At 46.4% G+C, this 20,692-nt stretch overlaps 1 protein-coding gene across 1 annotated transcript in view; it reads left to right on the forward strand.

The window, feature by feature from the left end:
* The window catches only part of INTS9 (integrator complex subunit 9), a 71,282-nt gene extending 58,137 nt beyond the window's left edge, over positions 1–13,145 (forward strand). The window contains exons 15-17 of the mRNA XM_033145180.1: positions 6,431–6,529; positions 10,097–10,234; positions 12,273–13,145. Of these exons, the coding sequence (XP_033001071.1) occupies positions 6,431–6,529; positions 10,097–10,234; positions 12,273–12,449 (414 nt within the window). The 3' untranslated portion in view covers positions 12,450–13,145. The remainder of the gene's footprint in view (positions 1–6,430; positions 6,530–10,096; positions 10,235–12,272) is intronic.
* Positions 13,146–20,692: the final 7,547 nt, after the last annotated feature.

Genomic DNA, 20,692 nt, shown 5'->3' on the forward strand with positions numbered 1-20,692 from the left:
CCCCAATTGCTGCTTTTAGCTGTGCCCTCTGTATGCGTTTCTGGCAGCTGAGGCTAGTTTTTGTCCCATACCTGGCAGCTTCACGTGACATGCGCTCAAGGTCCCTGGTAGGAGTCAGCTGCCACATAGTATGCGTTAGCCTAAAGAGGGAGCCATTTCTCTGTTTTGCCTGGCAACTGCACAGCCCACAAAAATACGTAGAATCATAGAATCGTAGGGTTGGAAGGGGCCCCTAGTTCAACCCCCCTGAAATGCAGGAATCAGCTCGAGTATCCCTGACAGATGGACACCTAACCGCTGCTTTAAAAGCCCAGCACCTTCCCAGGTAGTTTGTTCCACTATCAAATCCTCAGAAAGCTCCTCCTGAGGTTTAGTGGGAATCTCCTTTCTTGCACCTTGGCTTGGGTCTCCCCATCCAGAGTAGCAGAAAAGAAGTCGGCTCCCTCTTTCTTGTGACAGCTCTTCAGATATCTGAAGATGACCATCATTCCAGTACATTGGTACCTTGGTTCTGAAACGCCTTGGTGCTCAAACAGCTTGGAACCCAAACACCGCAAACCCGGAAGTAAGTGTTCCGGTTTGCAAACTTTTTTCGCAAGCTAAACGTGCTCCGTTTTGAGTGTTACGCTTCCAATTTGACTGCCACGCTTCCATTTTGAGTTACAGGTGGGTAGCCGTGTTGGTCTGCCATAGTCAAAACAAAATAGGAAAGAATTTTCTATTTTGTTTCCATTTTGAGTGTTACGCTGAGGTCTGTCTGTTTTCGCTATTTACTTTGCGTTTTTGTTTTTGCGGCTCTTTTTTGTTTTGTTTTTGTGACTGTGTGGAACCCAGCTCAGCTCCTGATTGATGGATGGATGGATTGATTGATTGTGTGCCTGCAGTACGTTGTTTATTGCTTTCATTTTATGGATCAATGGTCTCGTTAGTAAAATTTGTGTTAAATTGCTGTTTTAGGGGTTGCTTTTAAAAGCCTGGAGCGGATTAATGCATTTTGCATTACTTTCTATGGGAAAGTTACAGGTGGGTAGCCGTGTTGGTCTGCCATAGTCGCAACAAAATAGGAAATTCTTTCCAGTAGCACCTTAGAGACTGAGTTTGTTCTTGGTATGAGCTTTCGTGTGCATGCACACGAAAGCTCATACCAAGAACAAACTCAGTTGGTCTCTAAGGTGCTACTGGAAAGAATTTCCTATTTTCTATGGGAAAGCGTGCCTTGGTTTTGGAACGCTTTGGTTTTGGAACAGACTAAGATTGAGAACCAAGGTACCACTGTATTGGAATGATTCACAGGCTAGCCTTGCGTGATCTCGGAAGAATCCGATGGAATCCAGTTCGGCCTCTGATCTAAAGCGCCGCCATCTTCCTTGCAAAGAAACTTTGCACCACTTTAGAAAGAGCCCACAAGCTGGAACTGCTCCCCCCCCTTTTATTGCAGCTCAAAGGGGTATCGTTTAGCACAGGGTGTAAAAACGCAACGCGGAGCCCTGTGTGCAATTAACTAGCTTCCCTAACGAACGCAGGGCTTGCCCCCACTGATGCATCTCCCCATCCAATTTAGAAGGGAGCGCCGATGTGCTCATTTGCATTTAAAGAGCCCATTTGCCTGAATTGGAACTCCGAGTCCAGGAGCGTGTTTCTAATTGGGAAAATAATTGCCCCCCTTGCAGCTGACTCTCCACGTACTTAGCTGTTCTCGAAATGCGCTTATTTCTCTGGTCCCGTTAAGCCGAGGAGTCGTACAATGAGGTTGTGCTTCTTTTTGGTGACGGCGGGGGTTGCATTGAACTCTAAAAGTCAGCCCCATACAGAGGGAGCCCACTGGGCTTATGAATGGGCACAACCTAGGGGTGGGCTGTACCCCCTGTTTAATTTCCCCGTGGAAAGATTTTGGTTTGCTTGAGAAATTCTTGACGCCCATAGAAAAATACCTGTTTGCCCCCGTTTTGTATTACTTTGACCGAAACAAAAAGTTGCCCAAGCAGAGCCATTTCCACCTGGAAAATACACTACACCCCTCCCTCCAAACTTCTCTCCGAGCGGCTGCTGTTAAAGCTATATGGGGTTTTGTGGTGGCAGCTGGGATCACTACCAAAGTGATGGGCTGAGCACTGTCTTCTTCTTCAAAGTTTCTGACAGTAAGAAAGGGGGGCGTAGGGGGTGGTCCGCCCCATGTTCCATAATGGAGGGGGTGGCAAATTATCAAGGAACAATTACTGCCCTACTAGGGCGGTTCATTAAAAACTTTTATTTTTTTGAAAATGCCTGCTCCAAAGGTCTTATCTTACTATACTAGGGATTATATAGCTATATATGAAATTTCATGCATATCGGTTAATATCTTGACCCTCCTCCACCAAAATAGCTGTTCACTTGGCTGTTTTCCTATGTCGTGAAGGCTGAAGTTTCAGTTCAGTGGAGCACTTACTGTTCCCAACCCTAACCCTGTGGAAAGCCATCTAATTAGACTTTAATTTGATTTTGAGATGTTTTTAGGAGGTAATTTAATTGCTTGAATTTATGCCAATGTTATGTATCTGATGTTAGCCACCGTGAGCCCGACTTCGGCCGGGGAGGGCAGGATATAAATAAAAGTTTATTATTATTATTACTTGTTATTATTCCTTTGTAAGAAAATATGAAATAATGTAAAACCATTTTTGCGGGGGGGGGGGGGTCAATGGGGGGAATGACAAGAAATTTTCCACACTGGGTATCACCTGACCTTCCTACGCCCCTGGGTACCAATTTACCTTGCCACGTCCCTGGTTGTGGACTCTCCCTCCTTGCAGGTTGGATAGCCATCTGTCAGGGATTCTTTAGCTGTGATTCCTGCCTTGCAGGGGGTCAGACTGGATGGCCCCCTGGGGTCCCTCCCAGCTCTACAATTCTGTGATCCCATGAGTCAGACCAGTGGCCAGCCCAGCTCAATGGTTCCTAAGCCCGCTCAATGATTCGAGCCGTTCAGATGTGGGTCGCGATACTCTCCCCGCCCATCCTTCGGTGCCGGACAGGCCGCCCCCGGCCACCATCGTCCCCCCCCCCATGCCTGGCAAGCGCCTCCGCCCTTTCCGCTGTGTCTTTGGGAAATTAACTTCTACGGGTTCATGAAAGCCGCTCATCTAGGCAAAGGCACCTCCCTGCTTTATTCCTTAAACGTTTTCAAGCGGCCCTCGAGACTCATTACGGCCCCTGTAGCAGCAAAATGGCTTTAATGATGTCTGTGATGAAAGGCTTTTTAATAAAAAATTTAAAAGCCTCCGCTCGGCACACCCCGCCTCCGAAAAGGAAAGGAGGAGGAGGAGGGAGGGAGGGAGGGAGGGAGGGTCGCGCTTGCCTGTCTACCGCAGGCCGGATCTTCTGCCGTTCCCGCGTTCTCTCCAGACCACAGAGTACAGCGGTTCCAGTTTGTTTTCCCTGGATCTCTCTCTCTCCTTCTTCCTCTTAATGGAAGCGCTGCTCGGAAACATACTGGGAAGCCAGCATAGAATAATTAACAACTCATCAGCGAAACAACTGCAATCTATAAGACGCCGTTAACGAAGCAACAGCTGAGAAATAGGCCGAGCGTCAAAATTAAAGCAAAAGTCTTTTTTTTAATTGTTTTATTGATTGTAAAAGAAAGGGGAAAAACAGTCAACAAGAGAAAAATCAAAGGATAATACAAATTACAAAAAAATAAGTTAATTTCTTACAACACAACATCTACTGTGACTTCTAGTCACCCCATCGAGGGTCCCAGGTTTCTTTTGAGTAGTGCACTTTTCATCCTCACTCCATACTTCTCCCAAATTTTTTATTTTAATAAGGTTTTCTATGTTTGTGCAGGGGTCAATCTAAGCCTGCCAGAGAATGCACATTTTTACAATGCCCTTTAAGATATTTTCTGTAAACGTCCCACTCTCTAATAAACTTTTGTTCTGTATTACCTCTTAATTCTTCCCGTCATCCTTGCTCATTCTGTGTATTCTAATAATTCCGTCTGCCAATCCACTTCGGTCGGGGTGGGATCTCCTTTCCATTCTTTTGGGCCTTTGAGATTCTTGCTGCCCCTGTAAAAGGTGAAGGGACCCCTGACCATTAAGTCCAGTTGTGTCTGACTCTGGGGTTGCGGCGCTCATCTCGCATTACTGGCCAAGGGAGCCGGCATACAGCTTCCGGGTCATGTGGCCAGCATGACTAAGCCGCTTCTGGTGAACCAGGGCAGCACACGGAAACGCCGTTTACCTTCCCACTGGAGTGGTACCTATTTATCTACTTGCACTTTGACGTGCTTTCAAACTGCTAGGTGGGCAGGAGCAGGGACCGAGAAATGGGAGCTCACCCCATCACGGGGATTCGAACCGCCGACCTTTTGATCAGCAAGCCCTAGGCTCTGTGGTTTAACCGCTGTGGCATACATGAAAACCTTCCTCAGATTTTTATCATGTTCGCCTCACACAATTAAAGCAAAAGTCACATCACAGGAGTAACAAATCAGCACAGCATCTATAGTCTACAAAAGGACGTTGGCAAAATAGCAGCCGAAAGATAAACTGAGCACTTTTAAGTTCATGCACACAACGCATGACTCACGAACTTCCCCTTGATTCAGCTCCTTAAAAGACACATGTGCATGGTAGGGGCCCCAGGTCCAGCAGGTGGAGGCAGATGGAGGCCCCGTTGTGTGTCAGGAGCCAAGCCCTCAAGCACCTTAACTTATGGCTTGCTTTAAACTATGGCTCAGCATTCTGGTTTTTTAACAAAAGTATTTTTAAATGACAAACCTAGACAGCATCTTTAAAAGCACAGACATCACCTTGCCGACAAAAGTCCATATAGTTAAAGCTATGGTTTTCCCAGTAGTGATGTATGGAAGTGAGAGCTGGACCATAAAGAAGGCTGGTCGCCGAAGAATTGATGCTTTTGAATTATGGTGCTGGAGGAGACTCTTGAGAGTCCCATAGACTGCAAGAAGATCAAACCTATCCATTCTTAAAGAAATCAGCCCTGTGTGCTCACTGGAAGGACAGATCCTGAAGCTGAGGCTCCAAGACTTTGGCCACCTCATGAGAAGAGAAGACTCCCTGGGAAAGATGGAGGGCACAAGGAGAAGGGGACGACAGAGGATGAGATGGTTGGGCAGTGTTCTCGAAGCTACTAACATGAGTCTGACCAAACTGCGGGAGGCAGTGGAAGACAGGCGTGCCTGGTGTGCTCTGGTCCATGGGGTCACGAAGAGTCAGACACGACTAAACGACTAAACATCAACAATTTTAAAATATATTTTTTAACTAATTATATAGCATTTCTCAGAAAGCCTTTACCTCTTTACAAGTCCTTTTTACTGGGTATAGTGGGTGAAGAGATACCAAGGGAAGATAAAAAGGCCGTTTACGTATGCAGCAACTGCGGCAAGAATTCCCGTTGCCCAAAAATGGAAACAAGAAGAAGTACCAACGAAAGAAGAGTGGCAGATGAAGACGATGGACTTTGCAGAATTGGCGACAGGAAAAATCCGAAACCAGCATGATCAAGTTTTCCAAAAGGACTGGAGTAAATTTATACGATATCTGAAAGACTACTGTAAGCAATTAACATCACTAGCAGGGCTGTCTGAAGACTTGTAATGAGAAGTTTTCTGCATTTCTATATTTATTTAAATTTGGAGCTTTATTTAAAGTTGGTAATAATGATGTGAATGGTGTGTGTGTGTGTGTGTGTGTGTGTGTGTGTGTGTGTGTGTTACGCAGCCTGAGTAAATCTTCCTCTCCTCCTCCCTCTCCTCCAAAAAGATGGAAACTAGGCCTATAAATACCGAATAAACAGAAGCCCAATGTCTCCTTAGCCTCTTGCTTCAGGGAAGAGCTTTCCCGGGTGGCAATAAATTTATTTATCGGGAGGCACACCTCATTATTTTATTGAAAGTAGCCATCGTTCGGCCGCTGCGCCTTCGTTATGGCAGCACCAGGCAGTTGCTTCCGAACGCTCGCCACCCTCTTTGAATTTAGATATGCTCTTGCAACGCACACCACAGCGGCAGGAGCCCGAGAAAGGGGGAGTCTGGAGACGTAGTTAAACCGGGGAACTCGCCGTCGCAGGAGGCAGCAGCGATGGCCCCCATCCCTGCAGACCCTTTTCCCTGCAACGAACAGAGGCAAGGCGTGAATTAAATACTGCAGCGATGACTTCCGAACTTCTGTTTTTATGATTGTAAATTGCTCCAAACCATTTTTGAGTATTATAACCCGCCCTGGGACCTCAGGGTGCAGGGCAGGTCATAAACCAGGAACGAAAGAAAGTACGAACTTGGTGGTGGTTGTGCAAATAATCCCTTTTCGGGGGCTTCCAGGGTCCCTGCATGCTTTAAAAGTTGCATTCTGTGGGAGGAGTGTTGTGCGTCCTACTGGTTTTCGGGAAAATCAAATTGGCACCATCTTTCTTTCTTCAGCTTGCAGATTCACTGGTGCCCACCGAGATGAAGCCGGGGATCTCCTTGGCGACCGTTACGGCTGTTTTGCACACGAAAGACAACAAGCATGTGCTTCAGGTAGGGTGTGGGTGCTGGGGTGGGGAGCATGGGGAGTGGGGTGCTGGCAGGGGGAGGGTTTGGGTGAAGGCCTCTCCCTGTGGCTCCGATTCCTGGGGTTTCCCAGTTAGTTAACCAGCAGTTGTGCTCACCAAATCCCATCAAAACCCCTGGGACAAAATGTTTCTCTTTTTTCGTGTGTGCTGGCGTTCGCATGAGAAGCTGAACTCCTTAATCAAAGTCAATTCCGTTTTGGAACAAACAGCAGGCAGCTGAGAAGGATCCTGGGGCTCAAACCTATTAAATTTTATTGCTGCTTATTTGACTTGTGTTTCTGTGTACACACACACGATAAACAGCTCAGAACTAAGGTAAGCTGAAAGTACGGGAATCAGCGTGTTTTTACATGAGTAGAATGTGTAGATAGATAGATAGATACCGGTAGATAGATAGATAGATAGATAGATAGATAGATAGATACCGGTAGATAGATAGATAGATAGATAGATAGATAGATAGATACCGGTAGATAGATAGATAGATAGATAGATAGATAGATAGATAGATAGATAGATACCGGTAGATAGATAGATAGATAGATAGATAGATACCGGTAGATAGATAGATAGATACCGATAGATAGATACCGGTAGATAGATAGATAGATAGATAGATAGATAGATAGATAGATAGATAGATAGATAGTCCGGCCCCCACAAGGTCTGAGGGACAGTGTACTGGCCCCCTGCTGAAAAGGTTTGCTGACCCCTGACTTTTAACTGTTTAAGATAAATTATAAAATTTCCCAATTCCTTATTAAAATTTTGGTCGTCCTGACTTCTGATTCTTCCGGTCATTTTAGCCATTTTGGCATAGTCCATTAACTTCATCTGTCATTCTTCTCTGGTAGGGACTTCAACTTCTTTCCTTCTCTGGGCCAATAACATCTGTGTAGCTGTGGTTGCATCATACAGGTGAAACTCGAAAAATCAGAATATCGTGGAAAAGTCCATTTATGTAAGCAATTGTTTTCATTAGCTACTGGAGTTTAATATATGAGATAGACTCATGACATGCAAAGCGAGATATGTCAAGCCTTTGCTTGTTATAATTGTGATGATTATGGCGTACAGCTGATGAAAACCCCAAAGTTGAGATTGTTAATTTGGGGTTCTCATCACCTGTCCGCCATAATCCTCACGATTATAACAAATAAAGGCTTGACATATCTCGCTTTGCATGTCATGAGTCTATCTCGTATATTAGTTTCACCTTTTAAGTTGAATTACTGAAAGAAATGAACCTTTCCACAATATTCTAATTTTTCGAGTTTCACCTGTACATGTTAGATAAAGTTTCACCTGTACTTTGTATTACAAGGCTCATTCAATATCTGCCAAAAAAACTTTTTAGTATTGCAGTACCCTTTGAGATCTTCCTTAATTATTACCGCATTTTTCGCTCCATAAGACGCACTTTTTTCCTCTTAAAAAGTAAGGGGAAATATCTGTGCGTCTTATGGAGCGAATGGTGGTCCCTGGAGCTGAATTGCCCAGGGGCCAAAAGCAGATAGTGCTTTTTATTTTACAAAGAGGAAAAGGGGGTGTTGAAAGGACCCCACTCATCAGCTGATCAGCAAGAGATCGGGAGAGAGATAAGAGTCTCGGCTCCTTTTCAGCCCCGCCCTCCTTTGTTGAATGTGCTGCAGAGGGAGGTTGTTTGTTTCCCCAGCGACATGTGACTGGCTGATTAGATTATCTGTCTGGAAACAGTAGAAACTTCTCCCTTTCCTTAAGATTTTTCAGAAATGTGTGTTGAACCCCATAAAAATGGGGCTTTTCCTCTTTGCTTTTCCCCCTTTGCAAAAGGAGCTTTGCTTTTCCCCCTTTGCAAAAAAGCTGCAAAACTTTTAGCTGATCCTCAAAAAAACCCAGGGCTTTTCCCTTTGCAAAAAAGCTGCAAAACCTTTAGCTGATCCTCAAAAAACCCCAGGGCTTTTCCCTTTGCAAAAAAGCTGCAAAACTTTTAGCTGATCCTCAAAAAAAAACCAGGGCTTTTCCCTTTGCAAAAAAGCTGCAAAACTTTTAGCTGATCCTCAAAAAAACAGGGCTTTTAGAGGAGGAAAACCAGAAAAATATTTTTTTCCCCTTGTTTCCTCCTCTAAAAATGAGGTGCGCCCTATGGTCCAGTGCGTCCTATGGGGCGAAAAATACGGTAACCAATCCTTATTTACTTCTTGTATTGTGTTTCCTCTTACTGACCCCGTTCTCCTTGCTAACTGTAAGTACCCTATCAATTTGGCTTTCCCTTCGATCTTTGAGGGGATGGTGTCGCTTTTCCATCTTCTCACTATTAAAATCCTTGCTGCAGTTGAGGAAGACAATCATCTCTTTCTACCCCTTCCATCTGAATCAGTATAGGCGGCTGAGGTGTCCCAGTCCCCTGGAAGGAGCAAAGGATCCGCCCCCGCACCCGCCCCCCCCCCAAAAAACCCCAAGTGCAGTGTTTGGAGAATGCAATTCACCCCCGCCACCAAAAATAATCAAGAAGCAAAATGAACCCCTGTGTTGCAGCTCAACTGAGAACCCACAAACAAGGCAACACGAGACCCAGAGCGAAAGCAACATATCCGTTCTAGGAAAACTCTCTTATGCCAGTGATATAAAATAGCAACAAATACAATCAAGCAGAATTGCAAAATATGGAAAAGTATCTGTAGCATGGATGGAAGAGTAGGTCATGTAATGTTCCAGCGAGGCTGAAGTGGATGGAGACTGGACAGTGATTCCGGATAAGGTGCACTCTTTCGATGTTACTTCTCTTAAGATTTAGTGTCAGGAGAATAACGTATTCCTGGACACAGCAGAGTTAACCACAGACTTTTTCTGGAAGCTTCTGGCTGTTGTGTAATTAACTGGACAGCACAACGCAGGAATTCAGAAACTCACTTGGATAACTATATACAAATAGTTATAAATAGTTGGATAACTATTGAAGCAACTAGTATCCATAAGTTACTATGTACAGACTATGCAAAATAAAAGAAACAAAACATAAAATCTTTCCTCTCTGTCTCTCTCTCTACACTGACCACCTTCTCCACACTAACACAACCACCACACAAGCTCCCACACAGAGCTCACTCTTTAGGAACTCATTGACCAATCACAGGTCGTTGCTAAGGGTCTAGAGAGAGAGAGAGCAGATCTGGGCTTTCTGCCAACTGGTAACTGCTTGAAGATAGACAGCTGAATTTCTGCACGTAGGCAATTTGAAATCTCTAACAACTTCTTCAGCAAAGTCATAGGTAACTGAAATTTTAGACCCTTCTCATATGGTGGAAGATATTTCGAGGAACAGTGCTCATAAGTATATGTAAACACTGCTGTTCCATCCATGCTACAGAGACTTTTTCAAACTTTGCTATTCTGCTCGATTGTATTTGTTGCTAGAACAGATATGTTGCTTTCACTCTGGGTCTCGTGTTACCAAAAATAATCATTCTTTCCCCCCATCAAGAAGTGACTTGGCATCGGCTGGACTAACTGCCCTTTCTTCCTCTGCGCCCATCTCCTTTTGCATTGACAGCTCCCCCCAAAGCCTCCTCAGCCTCAAGGGGGCAAGAAGAGGAAGCGGGTGGCAGATGAAGTTCCGGAGCTGAAACCCGTCAAGCCTTTGCTGAGCGGCTCCATCCCCATGGACCAGCTGGTGCAGACCCTGGAGAAGGTAAGCAGCGGCTGCCTTCACGGACAGAGCACCGGGGAGGCTCTTGGCATCCGTCCGCCTCGAGAGACAATGGAGTGCGCCTCTGGGGGTGAAGTCAAACCTCCCTGGGGTGCAAGCCTGGGCAGTGTGTGTCAGGATGTCCTACACACGAGTAGGACCTTGGCAGAGACACATGCCCGACTGGCATGTTCCCTCCCTCCTGGGCGATCGTTCGGGAGCTTCAAAAGCATTCCTCAGCTCGAACATCACAGCAACTGATGCCAGAAGACATCAGCACACTTAGGGATCTGCAGAGGTTTGCGCAGTTGCGTAACAGAACTCAGCAGCTCAGCATCTTGGCTCATCTTTATTTACATATAAATAGACACGGAGCACTTCAACATGGCTCCCTCTCTCTCTAGCATCAGACAGCAAAGAGAAAGAACAATGGACAATAGTCCCACTTCAGGGAACACAGTAAGATAAACATCCTCTCTTCGTCACATCCCATTCCCGTGGAATCAAAACACACACCTAGTCATGTGATAGACAACGAACCCATGACTGCACACGGGGAATGAATGTCCAACGGTGTGTCTGGAGGTCCTGGGCTGCCCAGGCGATAAGACCCCCCCTCTCGGCATCGTTGATGGGGTCCAAAGGAAAGCAGAGCAAGACGTTTGGCACCGGTTTGGCGGCAGGAATTGCAGGAAGGAGGCATACAAGGCGCCGTCCAACTGCCTAATAATAATAATAATAATAATAATAATAGATTCAGGTGGCCGTGTTGGTCTGACACAGATGAAATAAATAAAAAATTTGAAGAAGTGTGCAAGCACACGAAAGCTTATACCCAGAACAAACTTAGTTGGTCTCTAAGGTGTTACTGGACAATTTTTTAATGATGATGATGATGATGATGATGATTATTATTATTATTATTATTATTATTATTATTTATTTGTACCCCATCCATCTGGCTGGGTTTCCCAGCCACTCTGGGCGGCTCCTGACAAAATATTAAAAACACGATTAAAAAGCTTCCCTAAACAGGGCTGCCTTCAGATGTCTTCTAAAAGTCAGATAGCTGTTTATTTCCTTGACATCTGATAGGAAGGCGTTCCACAGGGTGGGCGCTGCCACCGAGAAGGCCCTCTGCCTGCTTCCCTGTAACCTCGCTTCTTGCAGGGAGGTAACTGCCAAAAGGCCCTCAGAGCTGAACCTCCGTGTCCTTAGGGAGCCTTATGGACTCCACTCCAGATTTGCGTAGCATTTTCTCCTTAGCCTTTTCTTCTCCTGAAGATGCTCTGCAATGCTGTGGAGATTTAGGATCAGAGTTTTCCTTCTCTTAGATGGGCTACCTTCCCAGAGCCACTACACCACTCTGAAGTCTCTCAGCCCCACTCACCTCACAGAGTGTTTGTTGTGGGGGAGGAAGGGAAAGGAGAATGTTAGCCGCTTTGAGACTCCTTCGGGTAGTGATAAAGCGGGATATCAAATCCAAACTTTCCTTCTTCTTCTTCTTCTTCTTCTTCTTCTTCTTCTTCTTCTTCTTCTTCTTCTTCAGAGCCAGTATGGTGTAGTGGTTAAGAGTGGTAGACTCGTAATCTGGTGAACCGGGTTCGCGTCTCCGCTCCTCGTGATACAGTGGGATATCAAATCCAAACTCCTCCTCCTCCTCCTCCTCCTCTTCTTCTTCTTCTTCTTCTTCTAAAAAAGAAGAGCCAGTGTGGTGTAGTGATTAAGAGTGGTGGACTCGTAATCTGGTGAAACGCCGGCTCCCTCGGCCTGAAAGCGAGATGAGCGCCGCAACCCCATAGTCGCCTCAGACTGGACTTAACCGTCCAGGGGTCCTTTACCTTTTAAATATAATTCAGGCAAGGGGCGGCCAACCCCTGTACACCTGTGTCCATGCTGAGTCACAGAACCGTAGAGTTGGACAGGGACCCAAAGGGTCATGTGGCCCAACCCCCTGCAATGCAAATCCTCCCATTTGCCACACTGCCTCCGGTTTGTGAGCTGAGCATCTCCCCCTTCCCTTTTCCCTGGCCCTCTGCAGCACGGCTTCAGCGACGTGAAGGTGGAGGACACCCCGAAAGGCCACATCGTGCTCTTCCAGGACGTGGAGACCCTCATCCGCATCGAGGAGGACTCCACGCACATCATGTGCGAAAGCGACGAGGCGCTCCGGGTGAAGCTCCAGGACCTGGTCCTCAAATTCCTGCAGAAGTTCTGAGGCCTCGGCCTGCCTCGGAGTCCGGCCGTCCCCGTCCCCCCCCCCCCAGCAGCGGCAGAAAAAGGAAGGGGGCAATAAATTGCATAGTTCTCCAGAGTGTGGTTGCCGGGGCTGCTGTGCCATTTTAAAAACCAGGAATAGTTAAACAAGCACAATTTTTCCACTATGGTGGCACAACGATGGAGGCAGCTGTCCCTTATCCCCCCACCCCAAATGCCGACATCACATCACTGAGGCCTTTTGTAGAATTCCAGCAGGCTGCTTAGAACACCTCCATGGTCCCCGGTAGAAGTTTGGGGGAGCGGGGGAGGAGACACAACTTTTTGTAAACAAACAAACAGGAAGTGCTCATGAACTGCACTTCCTGTTCCATTCTCCGGAACGTTTAGCAGAACTCTCTTGGACTACAACTCCCATCAGCCCTAACCAGCATGGGGGAGTTGTATACCAAAATACCTGGCAGGCACCAGCTTGGCAAAAGTTGTATAAAAGCATTTTCTCTTCCCATCCCACCCCCTTTTTTGGGGGAAGGGAGCAGGCCCTGTTATTTTTAAATGAAGTATTTTGCTTTAAGATTGTTTGTGACGATGCGTTTTCGCCGCCTGTCAGTTCTCCTTTGTGTTTTCAAGCTTGTAATACTGATTGTTTACTCAAAGCAATGCTTTTTTTTCCTAAAATAAAACCGAGAGACCCGGTCATAGTTTATCCCTTTTTTAATTAAAAGAACCCCCCACCTTATTGTTGTGGGCATCCAAGACTGCGTTGGGCATCAACAAAGGCTTTTCTTAAGGAGTGTGGTCAGATAACCAGCTCTCTGGTGTTTTGAATTAGTTGCAGGTCCTTTCTGGATCCTGTGATCACGGGGAGGGAATTCCAAAGGGTCTGGGGGCCACAACAGGGTTGGACCTCCTGATAAGATGGCGGTGCTCGCTCCTGTTCTAAAAATTTTCCGGTTTCCCTACCCGGTTATAAATTGGGTCCGTCTCCAGAAGGGAGTCCAGTAAGCCCCGGAGAGAGCGCTTTGAGGAAGCTCTCTCCGTCAATATAAATGAGATAAAAAGAGACGATTACCAAGTTTCCCAAAGCAAGGCAGAAGCCACGTTTATTTCTGTTGCAACAGAGGTCCCTCGCCTGCGTGCTGAGAAGAGCAAAAGACCTCGAACAATGGCGCGCAAGCTCCTATATAGACTTTTGAAATTGCCCCCCTCCAGCTCAAGACCACCCCTCCATACATCACAAATTGGGAGGGTCTGTTAGCAGTGATCTGAGCATCCTGGATCCTGCCCCCTGCCTCCTCTTGCCCTCCACCAAAAACCCATCAAGTGAAGCAAAAGATATTCACATTTCCCTATATCCCAGCCAAGTTAATCACACCCTTTTGTCTGACACTCAGGTATCAGGATGCCAGAGATTATCACTCAGGCAGGGGGCTGCTGAGTAGCTGGAGGGGCAACCCCCCCCCTTTGTTCCTGAGACAAAGAAATACTTGGTCAGTTGGGAGTCAAAATGGAGTGAGGCCTGTCTTCCTGTGCTGTTTTTCAGACATGTGGCCTTATTTGTTTTGGTACATTAATAACAATTATTATATATAAATAAAGTTCATACAACACTCCTTTCCTCCTGGGCCTGGTCCAGCAGCCTCTTTGCACATCTGGGTTCCAAATGCATCATGAGCTCCCCCCAACTAACGAAAAGAGAGACCGTTAAGGAGAGATCAGACCAGAGTGATTGGCGGCTGTGGGAATAGCCAAACCTCGAAGCCACCATCTCACCGGCCTACCTTGCAAATGGTGACACCTGTCTGAGTCTTGTATTAATCGCCAGCCTAATAGTCTCAGATTTCCCTCTGCCTTATATATATTTACAATTGCTAATCACAGCCATATGTTACTGCAACTTGCTGTCAAGGCAGCAGCGATCCTTCACTGCAGAAGTTTTGTTCTGTCAGTAATTGATGGCTTTTGCTTTCCACCGCTTCCTTTCCTTCCTGGATGCCATTCATTATTAACTGCAGGGCAGAGAGAGAGAGAGGTGGGGAGGAATAATCCAATTAAATTCCAAGTTTTAACAGACTTATTGCAGAGCCCCGGGAATTCTGGGTTTATGCACGTTGGTGCTCATTAACTCTCCCAGGCTCCCAGCTGTCACTTCTTTCAAAAAGCAAGGTGCTAGTCCACATGGAACGGAAGGCAACGGTAAAAATATGGAGACAGGTTTGTGCCTGAATGAGTGCTGCCCCCGCAATCCATCCTTATCACCTGCTAGGATAAGACATGGAAGCAAGAGGTAGGGAAATGTCAATCATACTTCAGTAGTCGATACAATATTTTTGCATTTCTGTGACTAGGAAGCACTGTCCTCCCAACAGACAAAAAGATGGCAGTAAAACAAAGAAGGAGTTTGTGCTCTGACTCTAGTTTTACACTGTATGGGAAATGTGATTCCTCATCTTCTTTTTTAACATTTAAAAATTGTGCTGGACCAGTATTGTAACTTTGTTGTTGTTCAGCCGTGTCCGACTCTTCGTGACCCCATGGACCAGAGCACGCCAGGCACCCCTATCCTCCACTGCCTCCCGCAGTTTGGCCAAACTCATGCCAGTCGCTTCGAGAACACTGTCCAATCATCTCATCCTCTGTCGTCCCCTTCTCCTTGTGCCCTCCATCTTTCCCAACATCAGGGTCTTTTCTAGGGAGTCTTCTCTTCTCATGAGGTGGCCAAAGTACTTCAGGATCTGTCCTTCCAGTGAGCACTCAGGGCTGATTTCCTTCAGAATGGTTAGGTTTATTCTTTTTGCAGTCCATGGGACTCTCAAGAGTCTCCTCCAGCACCATAATTCAAAAGCATCAATTCTTCGGCGATCAGCCTTCTTTATGGTCCAGCTCTCACTTCCGTACATTACTACTGGGAAGACCATAGCTTTAACCATACGTACCTTTGTTGGCAAGGTGATGTCTTTGCTTTTTAAGATGCTGTCTAGGTTTGTCATTGCTTTTCTCCCAAGAAGCAGGCGTCTTCTAATTTCGTGACTGCTGTCACCATCTGCAGTGATCATGGAACCCAAGAAAGTGAAATCTCTCACTGCCTCCATTTCTTCCCCTTCTATTTGCCAGGAGGTGATGGGACCAGTGGCCATGATCTTAGTTTTTTTGATGTTGAGCTTCAGACCATATTTTGCGCTCTCCTCTTTCACCCTCATTAAAAGGTTCTTTAATTCCTCCTCACTTTCTGCCATCAAGGTTGTGTCATCAGCATATCTGAGGTTGTTGATATTTCTTCCGGCAATCTTAATTCCGGTTTGGGATTCATCCAGTCCAGCCTTTCGCATGATGAATTCTGCATATAGGTTAAATAAACAGGGAGACAATATACAGCCTTGTCGTACTCCTTTCCCAATTTTGAACCCATCAGTTGTTCCATATCCAGTTCTAACTGGAGTTATTCAAGCCCCTTCGCCACGACAAGGCAGTGATCCATGAAGGAGGTATTGTAACATACAACACCCCTGAAATGTAGTGCAGTGTTAGTACTGCCAGCTATAGGTGGGGGGCGGAGGCTGCTTTGCCTTTCCAGCCAATTTAATTTAATTCCACACACAAACACACATATCCCAGCCCAAATCCAGTGTTCAAGCAGCACAGACAAGTTGCATATTCCAATATTTTTTTAAAAAGGAAATGCATTATGTGCAAGCTAATAGCAGGCATTTGCACAGCTAGCAAACCGTTTCCCGTAATTTGCCCAGGTGCTGAGACTTGGGGGTTTGACAAACTCAGGGTGGTGGTTGGGTTAACCTGCCGGCTGCTGATCTCTGTGCCGGTGCTCCGCAAAGCAGGAGGGAGAAAGGTTTGTCGCCCCCTCGCCCTGCGCAACCCAGTTTGCATCGCAGTGGTGCAAGCCCCGCAGAGCGGAGCTGGAATCTCAGGCGTGGGGAATTGCCTTTTCGGAGGCCGAGAAGAGACGCTGTTTATTCCTCGACGCAGCCTGCGACACCGGTTCCACGTCCATCACATTTATGCTAAATTGAAATAACACAGATGCAAACAAATGGGAACAGCGAGGGGCCGGAGACCTTCCCAGTGCAGAAACAGCATGCAGAAGCTGATGTCTGAAATCGGGAACAAATTCCCCACTGGGGCCCACGGCGAGAACCTGCAATGAGCTGCTCAGTGGGGCACAGAGCAAGTCAGCAGAGGCGCGTTGGCAGGGGAGCAAGAAAGCTTTCTATTCTCATCCACCCCACTGGCAAGGTCTCTGCCGCCTCCCCCTGCGACACACCGCCTCCATTTCTGTATTTTCTTTGGTCTGTGGCCAGAACCTTTAGCTGAAGAGAACATTTTCCTTGGTAGTTCCTCCAAGCTGGGGAGTGTGGGATGCATTGGTCCTAGCTAAGGCTAGGTTTCCCCATCCCATAGCTGTAATTGCAAATGGAGGTGGGAATTAGTTTCTCAGCCTATTTTAGCTGAGAAGGGGCAGGAAGGGGGTTTGGTGGCCTTAGCTAGGACCAGGCCAGAAGTCCACATAGACAGGGGGGGGGGGAATAAACACTTTAATATTCTGTTACTGGGCAATCTCAGCACTGAGTAAGAAAGAAAATCAAGCTACTAGGCTGATGTCAGTGGAAACAGAAGGAAACTAAATGCAGCGTTCATTCACAAAGGTGTTGATAACACAGACATCTTGGCATCGGTAAGCCAAGTAATGGATTTATTTCCATCAGATATTCCAGATTTCACCAGCGCCTTATCTGGCGGAAATCCACTATGTGGAATACCGCAGACTCCTCACAGCCGCTAGGTTAAATGTTCTGGAACCGGCAGTTTTGTAGGGAAGATACAGGGGAATTCCATATGCCCAGAGATCCTGTCCCTGTGCTCTGGGAGTGGTTGAGTCAACTGAACATATCCTTTTGACCTGCCCATTTTATGCAGATCTTAGACAAAAACTTATAGCTCCACTCCTAGGCCAATTTAGCCTAGTATAAAGAGAAAGACAGGTTTTGTTTTTGTTGAACAATTTCACTGGTACCACAACTTTCTTGGTGGCCAAATTTCTTTTTTTGGCCCTTAAACGCCGTAAGGTTAAAATTGGCAGTATTGACATGGGTCTAAATGTATAATCTACTTCTCATTGTATGTTTTAGTGTTAAGCTCCTTGAGATGTTTAGACATTTTAATTTTTGTATAGATGATTGTGTACTGACTGACGGTCGAATAAATTTTATTGATTGATTGATTTCCAGTAGAATTAAGGAACTAGGCCAGCCAAGGCTATGCTGCTCAGAAGACAGGGTGGCATGTTCACTATAATTTAGGGGTGTCTCAGATGCTGCCCTTTCACCCCCACAACAGACTGTTGCTTGCACAACAAAACTTCCCCTTCCTTCTCCCCTGATGGACTCTCAAAATCTGCTCCAGAGGGTCGGGGAGGACTGTCCAGAACAGATTTGGGGGGCAGGAGAGGAGAGTGAGAGTGGTCCCATTTCTCTCTTTCAGACAAGGTGGAAAATCTCCCCTCCGGCAAGATCAACTTCCTTTGGAATAAAGCCACTTGGCCTTTATTTGAAAGCATGAACTTTTCTTAACTGGGAGCTAGCTGCGTTCCTTAAAATAAACAGTGATAGTGCAAAAACAGCCTCGCCTCGCCCTGTGTTGCTCAAGAGCTCGTGCTCAAATTTGTTTTGACTGCACATTACAAAAAAATCCCCTTCCACGTTAAATATTGCATCAACTGATAGCATTGGATTAAAACTCCAGCCTCGCGCTAGAATGGTGATTTATGATCTGCTTTTCCTTTCATAATAAGTCTGATTTCGCTCGTATTCTATGCGGCAGCAGAAGAGGGGGGGCCGTGTGTCCCCTCGTAGGGATGTGGGGTAGAAAATGGGAAGGGGGAGCTGGAGGTGGGGGCAGAGAGAATTCCACCAGGCCCATGGCAAGGTTGGAAATGGGTCAACCCCTCCTCCCCATTCATCCTGGTCCTTGGCCAGTTCCCTGCCCATTTATTTGCCAGTCCTCTTGGCAGGTTTATTTTTAAAAGGGGGGTGGGGAGAGCCAGAGACATTCAATGTGCTAATGCAGAAGTTTCCAAACTCTCCACCCCACCCTGACCACTTGAAAATTGTTGAGGGTTTTGGTGGGATACTTGATGTATTTTCTATCTGTTGAAGTTACAGGTAGGTAGCCGTGTTGGTCTGCCATAGTCAAAACAAAATAAAATAAAAAATTCCTTCAAGTAGCACCTTAGAGACCAACTAAGTTTGTTCTTGGTATGAGCTTTCGTGTGCATGCACGCTTCTTAACCTATCTGTTGAAGTAATTGCAATGCATTGTGCTCTGTGCGGTTCGATTTTTTAATTCTAGCCTCCCATTCACTTTGCTGCTAACCTTCTCCCCTCCTTTCAAGTGTCTTCTCCTCTCAAACTTCCCTTCTGGGCAGAGGGACACATTTCAAGAACAATGGAGCAGCCCCTGTCCCTGCCATTATTCACAGAGATGCCACGGACCACAGTTTGGGAATCCTGTAGGCAAGCCGCTGTGCCTCCTTCAGCCTCAGTAGCCCCCCGTCTGGAGTAAGGGGATAACACTGGCACCCGTCTGTCTTGGGAAACTATGGAGGAGGGTTCTTTTGCAGGTGAAGTCACGCTGCTGGAGAGTCACAGGGCGTTGCTGTGGCTGCAGAGACTGATACGGGAGAGACATGTTTTGTTGCAGCTGGGGCAGATGGAGGAGTCCGGTTGTGCTGCTGCAGTTGCGCCAGGGCGATTCTTCTGTCTGTTCCTCCTCTGGCCGCTGTTATGGATGCACAACCCGATTGTCTCCAGGCACTGCGGTCATCTGTAAGAGATGCTCCCCTAGCTTACAGGGGGGGGGGTTGTGGGGAAAACTAAGTGCTTTGAACATTTGAAAGCATGATATTGAATGTTCAGTAGCAATGTTCAGTTACTGTTAATCTGCGAAGAACTCTTGCAATGCGGTAGATGATTGATCAACGTAAAAAGCAAGCACCACTCACAGAGGAAACCGCAACGAAAGGTCGCAAGGCCACCTTATCTGAATGAAATACCAGATTGGGGGAGTCACAATGCAGTGCTGCTAACTGACTGGTGCTCTTCAGAGACATTGCAGCGACTAAAAATGCGGTCCTAGACATCAGCCGCCAAGGAGCGCAGCTGGGGTGTTCAGAAAGTGCCGTGGGTCGCCAGTCTCACAATGGCGGCCATGTGGGCTTGACCGTAACACAACATGGCTGCTGTGAGGGTGTGGGCTGACACTACATGGCTGGGGTGGCCTAATACAAGAGGGCTGCCATTGCGCTCACCGGGAGAGAGATGCTCTTTCAACCCCTTTGCCATTTTCACATATCTGAAGGCTGTTCAGTGGGAAAGGGAGCAGGCTTCTTTTCTTTTCTTTAAATATACCGGTATTTTTCAAATATTTTCTTAATTTACAAAGGTAGTGCAATGTCTCTCTCATATTTTTTCCATGTAACATTTTTACAAATCAGTTTCATTTGTCGAGACATTAGGAAGAAAAGGGGGAAAGAGGTGGGCGGGATAGGGAGATGGGTGGGGTGGGGTGACAATGTTTCTATTTTACTTAATATATGTAGGGTTTGGTGTCAGCGTTGTTTGTGTAGGTTCTCTGTTGTCCACTTGTGCTCCTTTGGTGGTGAGAGGTCGTGGCGTAGGGTGTGATTGTTCATTTGTGGTTGGCTGTGGTGGTCTTTGGTTTCCTGTGTGAGTGGGGTGGATGAGTGTTTTGGATCAGGTTAGCCATATTGATTTGTATGCTGTCGGTAGATTTTTGTCATTGTCTTGTTGGGCTGTGTATGTGATGAAGGGGAAGATGAGGTGAAGGTGTCTTCTTCTATTTGTCCCCGTGTCAGTTTCAGCTTACTGCTTAGTTTTTTCTAGTAGGGCTGTTTCCCATACTACTTGGTACCATTGGTCCATGCTTACTCCTGACAGGTCTTTCCAGTGTCTGGTTACGATGTTTCTGGTTGCTGAGAGTAGATGGATTATGAGTTCTTTGTGGTGTAAGTGGGCATTGTTGTCTTGGAAGATGCTTAGTAAGGCCAATTCTGGTCTAGTACTTGCTTGGTTATTTTGCATATTTCTTGTATGGTTGTTGTCCAGAATAGTTGGATTTTGGGGCACTCCCACCACATGTGGAGGTATGCGCAGCAAGCTTGTTTTCTGAGGCTCCAAGCCAATGGATTGAAATGGCAAGAAAGGAGGTTCC

The sequence above is a fragment of the Lacerta agilis genome, chromosome 3, assembly GCF_009819535.1.
Source record: "Lacerta agilis isolate rLacAgi1 chromosome 3, rLacAgi1.pri, whole genome shotgun sequence".
Classification (NCBI taxonomy): Eukaryota; Metazoa; Chordata; class Lepidosauria; order Squamata; family Lacertidae; genus Lacerta; species Lacerta agilis.